This window comes from Gallus gallus, chromosome 26 (assembly GCF_016699485.2).
Source record: "Gallus gallus isolate bGalGal1 chromosome 26, bGalGal1.mat.broiler.GRCg7b, whole genome shotgun sequence".
NCBI lineage: Eukaryota > Metazoa > Chordata > Aves > Galliformes > Phasianidae > Gallus > Gallus gallus.
In genome coordinates this window covers 1,740,816-1,751,574 of record NC_052557.1, presented here as the reverse complement: position 1 = coordinate 1,751,574, position 10,759 = coordinate 1,740,816, and the positions used below count along the sequence as shown (strand labels likewise).

Below are 10,759 nucleotides of genomic sequence, written 5' to 3'. Positions count from 1 at the left end.
CTGCTTCAGGACGTGGGCTGGTGCAGGAGCTGAGGGGGCCCCTCATCACAGGGTGTGCTGCTGCTGTACCCCCCCGGCAGAGCTGTGCCTCTGCTCCATTGGGCTGCAGGAGGCAGCAGGCAGAGGAAGCTGAGCCCTAAATGGGGGGATGAGACAGGTGAAAAGGGGGAAGGGAGGGGAGGGCAGGGGAAAGAGCAATGGAGCAGCACAGAGAAAGCATCGTATGGAGCAGGAAGAGGGGTGGGAAGGGGGAGGAAAGCCCCCAGGTCTCTACACTGGAAGCCTGGACCCCAAACCCCTGGGTTGGCCAGAGCCAGCCCTGAGCTCAGCTCCAAAACATCATCTTTATTGTGCCAAGGGGTGGGGAGGGCAGTTTGTAAACAAGTATGTGAAATATACAGGTTAAGTTACTCGTCTTATTAACAAAATAAAGCTCTATCTATATTTACAGTCTTTAAAAAAAAAAGAGAGAGAGAGAGAGAGAGAGAGGAAGAGCTGCCCCTTCGGTGCGCACGGCCACATCCAGCCCCAGCCTGAGCTGTGCCATGGGGGGAATAAATAAAGCACTAAGAGGGGAAGAGAGAAGGGGGTGGGCAAAGAGAAAGGACCCCCACCGGCTGCCGTGGCCCTGGAGCGCGGGGGAGCAGCGGTGCTGCTGCAGCCCCTAGCAGGGGTGTGATGCATGCAGCACGGCTGTGCCTGGCTGCTGCCACACGGCGGTGCGTGTGCTCCGCGCTGCGCCCGGTGCTGCATGCGCAGCCACTGCTGCACCCACACGCAAACCCAGCGCTGGGTGCTGAGCAGAGCCAGGTATTATTTTTTTCTTTCTTTCTTTCTTTCTTTTTTTTCCCTTTAAATTGCTGTCATTTTTTCCTCTTCCCCCACTTCCCTCTCCCCCCACCCCCTCCCCACCCCGCTGTTTCCACTATGCACGGGGTGAAGCCTGCGCTCGCAGAGCTGCGGTGCAAAGGAGGCACCGGGGCATGCATGGACCCAGAGCGGTGCCGTGCATTGGGGCTGCCCGAGGGCTGGGGCACAGCCAGGGAACAGCACCCGCTTTATTTACAAAGTGGGACAGAGCGTCGGGAGCACAAAGGGCTCCTCAGTGCCCTTGGCTCACACTCGGGTCAGGCAAGAGCTAAAAAAAGGCTCCATGGGAATTCACTGCCAGGCTGTAAGGGGGAACCGCGGTGGGGTGGGGAGGGTTGGGCTGAGCAGAGCTTATGGGTGTCCCCATGGCCAGGGGGTGGCGGGTGGCATAGATAGGGAGTAGAGGGCTGGAAGGTTTCCCACGTCCCAATCCCCTCAGGTCCTTACTGGGGGCTGCAGGGTCCCTGAGCCATCAGCTCCCGGCCAAGCTGCAGAGCCCCATTCCCTACAGCAGCAGCAGCACCGCTACGTACCCAAACCCCCCCATCGCCCACCACCATCTCATCTCATCCCTGCAGCTGCTGGGCCTTTGCCTGCACCGCATCCCATCCCATCGGGGGTCACCAGCGCCTGGTGCCAGCCAGCCCCGCTGCCCCCTCCCCCCCCCCACCCCCAGCCCCTCAGTCCGTCAGCACCACCAGCTCTCCATCGCTCTTCTCCTCTCCCTCCGAGTCCTCCTCCTCGCTGTAGCGATACATCTCACCGTCCGCCACCGAGTGCCCATCGTCCCCTCCGCCGTCGCCTTCCTTCAGGCTACGAGCGCTGATGATGACAGGCATGCTGGGGTCCACGCCGCGGGGCAGGTAGTGCTCCATCAGCGGGGACGGCAGCTGCATGCCCACCGGCCGTGGGTACAGCACGTCCGAGGAGCCGGGGGGCAGCTGGCTGCCCTGGGGACTGCGGGATAAGGGGGAGGAGGGGGGGGATGCCATCAGCGGGACGGGAGCGGGGCGAGCCCCATACTGCCCCCAGGGCATCCCTCTGTGTTACCCTATCAAATAGCCCTGCCGGGCGTCCTGCCGTCGGTTCCGCATCAGAGCTTTGTACTCCCCCACGCGCAGCCGTTTCCCCTCCACGATGCACGTGCGTTTGGGTCGGGGTTTGTACTTATAGTCGGGGTACTTCTCCAGGTGCTGCCGGCTCAGCCGGGCTTGCTCCTCATAGTAGGGCTGCTTCTCCTGGTTCGTCATCGACTTCCAGCGGGAGCCTGGGCACAGAGGAGCCACGGGGTGTGCTCAGCCCCTGCCACGCTGCAGCTCCCCCATGGAGATCCGTGTGCACGACCCCATGGCAAGAGGGGATTCACGCTCACGGGGGCTGGATTTAGACGGTCTTTAAGGTTCCTTCTAACCCAAGCCATTCTGAGGTGCTAGGAATGCTCACATGCTGCCCTAATGCACGCTACACCTGAATGTGCAGCAGTGGGACACATCCCCAGACTGTGGGGCCCTCAAGTGAGATAGGAGCCAGGGCTGGGCTGGTGGCACCCCTGGGATCCCTGCCATGCATGGCCCCCAGCCCTGACCTCCCTGGGCACCGCTCCAGTGGGTGCTGCAGCTGCAATAGGCCGTCCTGCTGTGTGACTCTGATTCCCCCATTGGCTGACCTGCATTGTCACCTCCACCTGCACCCGAGGCAGGAGGGGAAAGCAGAGCACAGCACAAGGCTGCTGGCTGGGGAGGGGAGGGATGGGATCAGGGGCTGCAGCCGGACCCACGTCTGGGTGTGGGGAGTGATGGTCACACTGGAAGGACTGCATGATTGCACCATGGGGTGAATCTGGGTTGGCTCAGCCCAAAAGAAGGTGCAGGGGCTGTAACTGCAGCTTCCACTGCTTAAAGGGCATATGGGGAAGAGCGAGCCCAGCTCCCCTCACAGGTGCACCTTGAAGGGCAAGAGGCAGCAGATGAAAGGGGAATTACAGCTGGGCATGAGGAAACAATTCATCCTGCTGGGAGTGGGGCAGCCCTGAGAGAAGGTCCATCAGGGGCATGGGATCTTCACCCTTAGAGATGCTCAGAGCCAACAAGAGAGCCTTGAGCATCCTCATCTGATGATGATGATGCCAGCAGCACTTACGGCTTCAGACTTCTGGAGTCCCCGTCCCCATTCCCTAAGCCCCCCCCTCGGGTCTCCATCCCCTAAAGCACATCTCTCTCCCCTGCACCACCAGTTGGGTATTTTGGGTAAACCGAGGCACGGAGCCACGCGCACCCCACATCCTCCCCCTGCTCAGCCCCTCACGCTGCCCGAGCCCCACGTTCTCAGCAGCAGCCACGCAGGAGAGCACACAGCAACCAAAGCTCTCAGCCTCAAGTGAGCACCGCTCTCAGCCCTCTCAGCTGCAGGTTAAATTTGCCCCAGTGAGCAGAGAGCGGCTCCGGCTCCCCAGGCAGAACTGCGCCAGCTATTTAAAGCCACGGACATCGAATGTGACAGCAACCAGAACACCACACGCCTCCGCTCCCGGACCCCTCTCCGACCCCCAGCGGTTGCGAGCAGATCCTGCCTGCGTGCTCTTTCAAAGGGAGAAGCCCAGCTGTTGTTTCGGTTCTTTTTTAACGAGCGGAGCTGCTAAAACTGAGGCGGCGGCAGCAGCGGCAGAGTGAGGTGTGTGCGCCTTCGGATGGGCCACTGGGAGACCACACCGATTGCTTTGAATAGCTGGGGTGAAACAGGCTGCCCCGGGGCTGCTGTGGGGTGCTGGTGGGGGGTGGGGGATGCTGCACTTGGGGACGGTGCAAAATCGTCCTGCTGGGATACAGCAGCATGGGGAGCAGAGAGCATTCCACCCCCCCACCCCCCAAGTGCTCAGGGGTGCAAGTAAAGAGCTGCACTTGGTGGAGGATAGCAGTGAAACAGTGCTGGGCTCTGGACCCTGGCATGGGGGGGGGGGAGGGTTGCCCCAAAGGTCCCTGCCCCAAAGGATGGCCACAACTGCTGCTCAGAGCAGCACCCGGAGACCCAGCAGCGGGTCCGGGTCCACCCTCACCCCGAGCATGCAGTGTGCCCCTGCTGCTGCCTCAGCCTCTGGTTCCTCTTTGCACACCTTTGTCAATCCGATATCATGGCCCCGTTGCAGTGCCCCCCAGTGCTGTGGGATGTGAAGAGAAGGGTTTCCTTCTCCATCCCATCCCACCCCACAGCTGGGATCCCCCACCCATACACAGCGAGGCAGGGTGGGCGCGGAGCACTCACCCAGGATCTTGCTGATGCTGGAGTTGTGCATATCTGGGAACGCCTGCAAAATCTTCCTCCTCTCATCCTTCGCCCACACCATGAAGGCGTTCATGGGCCGTTTGATGTGGTTGTTGTTCCTGGACTCGGGGAAATGCCGCGTTCCTATGAGGGGAACCCAAAGGCTGGGTCAGAGTGGGAGGAAGGAGCAGTGTGGCGCTGCCCCACGGCACCCACTGTCCCCATACCGTCCATCTCACAGCTCAGCAGAGCCTCATCCAGGCGGTGTGTGGGTGTCTCCTCCATCCTCTCCTTCACAGGGGAAGCATCGATGCCAACGTGGTCCTGAGGGAAGCGCGGATGGAGTCATCGTGGGGTGCAGTGATGGAGGGGTGGGGGGGACGGGGTGGGTTCGGCTCACCTTACGGTAGGGGTGGCTCAGCGCTCCCTCCATGGCACCGCTGTGGCCGTGCAGCAGCTGCCGTGCATCCTGGATGGCTTTGGTGATGGCATCGCCCTCACCCAAGAATCCTGGTGGGAAAGCAGCCCAGGGCACCCGTCAGCACCCCGAAACCCCATAGTGCCTATCCCCAACCCAGCAAAAAATGGGGCTGCGTGGCCTTCTGGGGTGGCACGGAGTACCCAGAGCACCCCAACAAGGTGGGACTCCATGGAGCAGAGCTGTCTGCTGCCTCTGGGAGGTGTTGTGGGGAGGTTTTAGGACCCTCCATGGGTGGAGGTGATGGGAACCCACCCAAGGGCAGGTTGGATGGGCTGCTCTGCAGGTCTCGCACAGCCCCATGGCTTGGTGTGAGGGACTGGCAGCTGCTCATCTTCAGACTGGGTGAGCTGGAGGCACTGGGGAGCTCGGAGCCTTTGGGTTTGGCCGTCAAGTTCAGCGGCTGCGAGGTCTCCTGGGGTAGAGAGAAGGCAGGGTGTGATGTACAGCCCCTGGCACACCCATGTGCACGGGGACAGTGGGTGCTTTGGGGGTGTAGAGGCACTCTGGGGCCATACCTGCATCTGGAGATGGCCAGAGCCGCTGGGTCTCTTTAGCGTGGGAGGAGGAGGGCTGTGCAGCAGCTGCACGGGGTAATCCACTGCAGGGAACAGAGGAATTGTTGGGGAATGAGGGTACCCCACAGGCATCCCTGCGCCCTGGGGACTCGGCTCACCTGGCTTGCAGGGGATGGGCTGGATGGGCAGCGCTATTTGGGGGTCCTGCGTCACAGGAAGGGGCTGATGGCTGGGGGTGAAGGCAGGGATCATGACGTAGGGCATGTTGACCTGCTGGAGGAAAGAGAAGCACGGATAATGGTTGTGGGATGGCGTAGCTGGGCGGTGTCCCCACTGTCCATCTCTGCGGGTGGGTACAGGGGTGTCCCCCACCTTTACCTGGATCTGTTGCTGCAGCAGGTTGATTTTGTGCTGCTGCTGGATGAGCTGCTGCTGCTGCTTTGCAATCTGGCAGAAAGGAGACAGAGGGGCTGAGCAATGGGAGCAGAGGCTCCTGAGCCCCCATGGGGCACAAGCTGCCCAAATCCAGCAAAGGGGACATCCCCATGGGCATGGTGGGCTCCTGTGGTTGGCACAGAAGATGCCTCAAGGGCCACAGGGAGAGATATGTGCCAGGAGGGACCATCACCCCTACACTGTATGCCAGAGATGTCATCCCTGCACTTGGCACCATTGAATCATCCATACCCCGATGTCATCCCCACACTTAACACTATTAGGGGTAAGAGGAATAAATCAGTGATCAAAGAGCAAAGGAGAGGGCAGTCAGGAAGGGGCACGTTAAGGACTTCCTATGATTCATCCTCAACACGTAGATAAGGGATGGAGAGCTTTGACCCTGAGCCACCCTATAGCAAGCAGCAGGATGGGAAGCCTGGGGATGAGCACAGAAATAGGGAGGGTTTCTGGGCAGATACCAAAGTTGTCTCCTCACCAGTTCTAGAGGGGTTCTGTCCCCTGGACCCTGTCCCCCTGGTCCTGCCTCTGTATCAGGGGGTACCAAAGTGACCCCTGAAGGGACACAGGTCCCCCTGGAGCCCACCTGCTCCTGCTGCTGCCGCGCCAGCTCCATCTGCTGCTGCTGCTTCTCAAAGAGCATTGCAGCCATGTTCTTCTGCTCCGAGTGGGCTGTCAGGAGCTGGTCCCGCAGCGTGGACAGCTGGTTGATCATGACGAGCAGCTGGAGCTCTTTCTCTGCCAGGCTCTCCTGGGTTCCTGCATAGGGAAGAAGCAAAGTCGGGGGCTCGAGGAGCAGCATCACCACCACGGGTGGGGGCTGCGGTCAGAGGGGTGTTCGAAAATCCCTCTGTGCCATCAGAGCACGGTTTTATCAGCAACGCCCAGTTCTGGGTAATGAGCATTTGGGGTAAAAAAACTACAGATCTCCACAAAACACGGCACTGCAGACACACCTCCCCTCCTATTGACGGGGGAACACAAAGCCATGTGGGCACCCGAGGGGGGCTCAGAGCACCGAGGTGGCACAGAAGGGACCTCACCCTTCACTTCTTTGGTCTCAGCAGCGTTTCGGCCCAGCAGCCTCTCCTTCCAGTCGCTGGAGAGTAATTTCTCAATGGTTGGCATCACTGTCCCCATCAGCAGGCACCACAGTCAGCAGAGCAGAGTGGGGAGAGGAGAGCCAGGTGAGCACAGCCTGAAGCTCCGCACCGTGGCTCTTCCAATCCCAAATCACTCCAAAAATAGAGGGGTCCCAGAGACCTTTCTTACCCTCTTTTAAGTTCCTGTTGAAGTCCAGCTTCTCCTGGCTGCCAACAGCCGGCTCGAAGGCTGAGCACCGCGGCTCCAGCGCATCACCAGCGGGAGAGCAGGACTCCTACACACACACAGCATCACTCAGTGGAGAACCCATGGACAGGGACAGCTACGTGTCTCCGAGCAGGAGACACCAAGCTGATGGGGTGCTCAGAGCTGATGGGGTGCTCGGAGCAAATGGGGTGCTCGGAATTGATGGGATGTTTGGAGCTGATGGGGTGCTCGGTGACATCCTGGACCAGGTTCTCCTGCAGCACTTCCCCAGTCTGAAAGCATCTCAGTGACCAAGCCCTGCTTTGCAGGAGGTTTCTTTGGAGTGCCCTGCTTCTCCAAGCCCAGGGACTGAGAATATTGGGCAGAGAGAGAGGAAGCTCGAGAGGAATTACAACAGGAAAAGAAGAGATTGGCCCCCTGTCCTACACGTGGGGACAGTAGAGGTCGTCTGCAGGTGACCCAGGAGGGCTGCACGCCAAAGGCAAATCCCAGGGCTGACCCGAGAGCACCGACAGCAGCCAAAAAGCCTTTGGGGAACCTCAGGTTTCAGCTTCATTTCCTCAGGATGAGGAATAAAAGCTCAGGGAAACGACAACCTCCATCTGCCCAGGGCGGGATGCAGTGCACTGTCAACCCAAAGGGAACAGGGCTCGGTCAAGGCCAGGAGCAGGGGCAGTCACAGTGATGGGACCCACCTGTGGCAATGCCTGGGGGTCTGTGCCCTCTCTTGGGGGTGGTCCCGGGGGGTCGTTGGGATGGGGCTCAGTGCTGGGGGCAGCCCCTGGTGGGCTCTCGTAGCCACTCTCCTTCTTCTCCTCCGTCTTGATGCTGCAGTTCACCATGCTGCCTGCCCCATCGAGCTCCAGGTGGGGAGAAACGGGGCTCCTCATGGACATCCTGCAGAACAGCGGGGTTGTTAGCAGAGGGATGGGGGTCTCCCCTCCCCCTCACACACCAGGGACACCCTTTTGCCCAGCCCTGCCCTGTGCTGGTGGTGAAGCTGAGCCCTGGGTGCCCTATGGGCTCTCCATGACCGGCCCCCAGCAGGGCACCATGGGGCTCAGAAATGTCCTAAAGGCATCCAGTGGGACACCAAGCATGGCCAGAACCAGTTTTTTTTTTTCCCATGGGATGCGCCCTAAGCGATGTGTAACAGCCACATCCCCCACACAGCCCCAGCTTGGCACAGGCTGTGTTCCCAAATGGGACAAGCTGGGATCCCACTGCATCCGCTGCAAACTCCCAGCAGGGATTTCCCCTCCCCGGACCACCAACCCTCACACTGCACAGCAACAGTGGCACCAAACGTCCCCTCCCCACCCTCCACCCTTCAGGGAGGAATAATGGGGGAAGGAGACCATCAGAGATGGGATTTACACTGGGATGAAGGGCACGGGGCCACGGCCGTGCACCCTCCAGCAGGGACCCCCCAGCCCTGCACCCCATCATCCAGGGGCCCCCAGGACAGGACCGGGCTGCACCATTGGGGCAGCGGTGACACAACAAACAAAGCCCGGCTCAAGCTGCGAATTAATCAAACTGCTGAAAATAAAACCTTCCTCTCAGGAACTTCAAACAAAAGAAACGAAAACAACAAGGCCGGCTGGGTAATGAAAAGCCAGGGCTCTGAATAGGGGACAAAAGGAAGTGGAACAATAGGGTGTTGGACAAAAGCAATAAAGTAAAGGGAAGTGTGACAGCTCAACAATGGGGCACTGTGCGCGCCAGAGTTTCTGATCTTAGCAGGGCTTTTTTTAATCTCAGTTCCCTGCCCTTCTCTGAACAAACCCACGGGGCTCTCCGGGCTCTGGGCTTCCTCCCGGCTCCGGCCCCGCACGGTATCTGCCCGCATCCTGCAGCACCGCCCGCTCCCCCTTCCTGCCCCCGGCCCACCTCGGGGGGCAGCCCGGCAATGCGTCCATCCCCACCCCCACCCCAACCCGGGATCGATGCTCATCAAAACACCCCGAGGGATGGGGAGGAAATGGGCGCTTCTGGCAGCGGAACGGGGCCGGCGTGCAGCCAGCGGGATGCTGTGCTGTGTGCTGCGTGTGTCCAGGTGCCCCTCGGTCTCCCAGGGCGTGAAGTGCTGCAGGTGGGGAAACTGAGGCAGCAAAGGGCAGCCCGGGGTGCTTTTGTGGCTCAGGGGTTGGTGAAGGAATAAAGAGAGGAGTTTGGGTGGGCGCTGAGTGCTGCTCCACGTGCGTGGGGCTGCAAGAGCAACAAGCTGAGCTCGGTATGGGAGACGAGAAGCAAGGTCGGTGCTCCTTCCATCCCTTTTGAAGGCACAAAGCCCCCTCCATGCACTCCTGCCATAATTTCCCCTCCCTCCTTCCCTCCCTCCCTCCCTCCAGCAGGGATGCAGTCAGCCCAGGGATGCCCACGCAGTGCACGGCACCGAGCGATGCCCGAGGCTGGAGGAACACAAAAGCAAAGTGCCAGCGCTCGGTCAGGTCACGTTCCTATTGTGCTTCACCTCCCGGTGCCACTGGAAGTTTACTCTTAAAATACGGCCGGTGCTTTAATAGGGGTCCGTGTGAAAGGGGCCTCGTTGTGGGATTATTATACGGTTTGCTGAACAAAAAACAGAAAGGGAGAAGAAAAAGGAGAGAAGTGAGTGGCGATCTTGTTACAGGGCTTGTTCCCATTGCGGGGCTGCGCCGGCTGTCTCAGGTGTGCTCAGCTCAAGGGCTCCTCTGTTGCACAGACAATAGGGATGGGAACAATTGCCTTGGCACAGGGAATACGTCTTCATGTAAGAGATCTTCGCCTTTAATGTTTGCTATTTAATGAAGGGCGGAGGGGAATGGAGCGAACAGAGCGCGGATGAGCAGTGCCAGCCTGGAGAGCCGCAGCGATCAGCGCGAGCACAGGGACAAGGTGTACCCAAAGAGCAGCACGAGTGGGGCTCCTTTCCAAAGCCCTACGGCTGCCACCCCGGTGCGCATCGCTTTGCTCAACCTTACCTGCATCCAGGCTGCCCCAGCTAAAGCTCAGAGCTGAGGGCTGAGGTTTGGGGATGGCGACAGCCGGCTTTTCCTTCTCCATTCGTACCCCTGAATGGCACATCCTGCAATTCACCCCTTGTGCCGTGCCACCCTTCCTGGCTAGGAGCTGATCCTATCTGCCCCGTTTGTGTCGCAGCCGAACAGCTCGTTAGGGCAGGGGCAGAGCCAGCAGCAGCCTGGCACCTTGGGTGATGCCAATGTGCCTCTTGCTGAGCCACCCGGACCCCTAGAGCATCCCCTTGCTCGCTCACTGGTCTCCAGCACTGTGGAACACAGCACTCACCTCTGCAAAGCAGCAAGGGGGAAAGAAGCCAGCAGAGATGTGCTGTAGGCTGCACCAGGCTCAGGACTGAGGGTTCCTGCCTCTCAGCCCAGGGTAATTCCACCCGATGGGACGACAGTGCTGAGGGACCCACAGAGTGGGACGTGGGAGAGCATCCCAGCAGCTGACGGGATGGGTTGGGTTGCCTGGGTTTTATGACCGGCCCCATCTGCCCATCACCAAATGCACCAGCAGAGCCGAGAGGCTGTTGGCTTTTTTCTTTTCCTCTTTCCACATAGAAAAATGTCAGTTCCTAGATTCCCTTCCACCTCCCCACACACACAGCAAGCCAGGGGGGAAGCACCAAGCTTTGCACCAAGCACAGCCAAGCACAAAATCCAACCGGGGAGAACACCGCACAGCACAGAGCAGTGGGAAGGCACTGCAGACAGGAGCTGCGAGCACCCCCAGGAGAGAGAGCAGGGGGAAAAATAAACCACACACAGGTTCTCTCCTTCCAAGCAGGGCCCAAGGAATCCCTCTGGCCACCGGCACAGACAATAGCCCGTCTCCTGCCAGACGAGCGGACCGCTTTCCT

At 59.9% G+C, this 10,759-nt stretch overlaps 1 protein-coding gene across 7 annotated transcripts in view; it reads right to left on the bottom strand.

The window, feature by feature from the left end:
* Positions 1-325: 325 nt before the first annotated feature.
* Positions 326-10,759, bottom strand: part of SOX13 (SRY-box 13) — a 33,197-nt gene continuing 22,763 nt past the window's right edge. For 4 of the 7 annotated variants that reach the window (XM_015299128.4, XM_004934897.5, XM_025143868.3 and 1 more), the window contains exons 2-14: positions 7,587-7,788; positions 6,853-6,958; positions 6,624-6,710; positions 6,167-6,339; positions 5,503-5,571; positions 5,283-5,397; positions 5,125-5,207; positions 4,862-5,021; positions 4,529-4,638; positions 4,356-4,452; positions 4,129-4,272; positions 1,921-2,137; positions 326-1,827 (exon numbers count right to left, since the gene is read on the bottom strand). In XM_015299128.4, the coding sequence (XP_015154614.2) occupies positions 1,551-1,827; positions 1,921-2,137; positions 4,129-4,272; positions 4,356-4,452; positions 4,529-4,638; positions 4,862-5,021; positions 5,125-5,207; positions 5,283-5,397; positions 5,503-5,571; positions 6,167-6,339; positions 6,624-6,710; positions 6,853-6,958; positions 7,587-7,787 (1,839 nt within the window). In that variant the 5' untranslated portion in view covers position 7,788 and the 3' untranslated portion in view covers positions 326-1,550. The remainder of the gene's footprint in view (positions 1,828-1,920; positions 2,138-4,128; positions 4,273-4,355; positions 4,453-4,528; positions 4,639-4,861; positions 5,022-5,124; positions 5,208-5,282; positions 5,398-5,502; positions 5,572-6,166; positions 6,340-6,623; positions 6,711-6,852; positions 6,959-7,586; positions 7,789-10,759) is intronic. The other 3 variants (XM_015299130.4, XM_040652907.2, XM_040652908.2) reach the window with 3 other exon arrangements.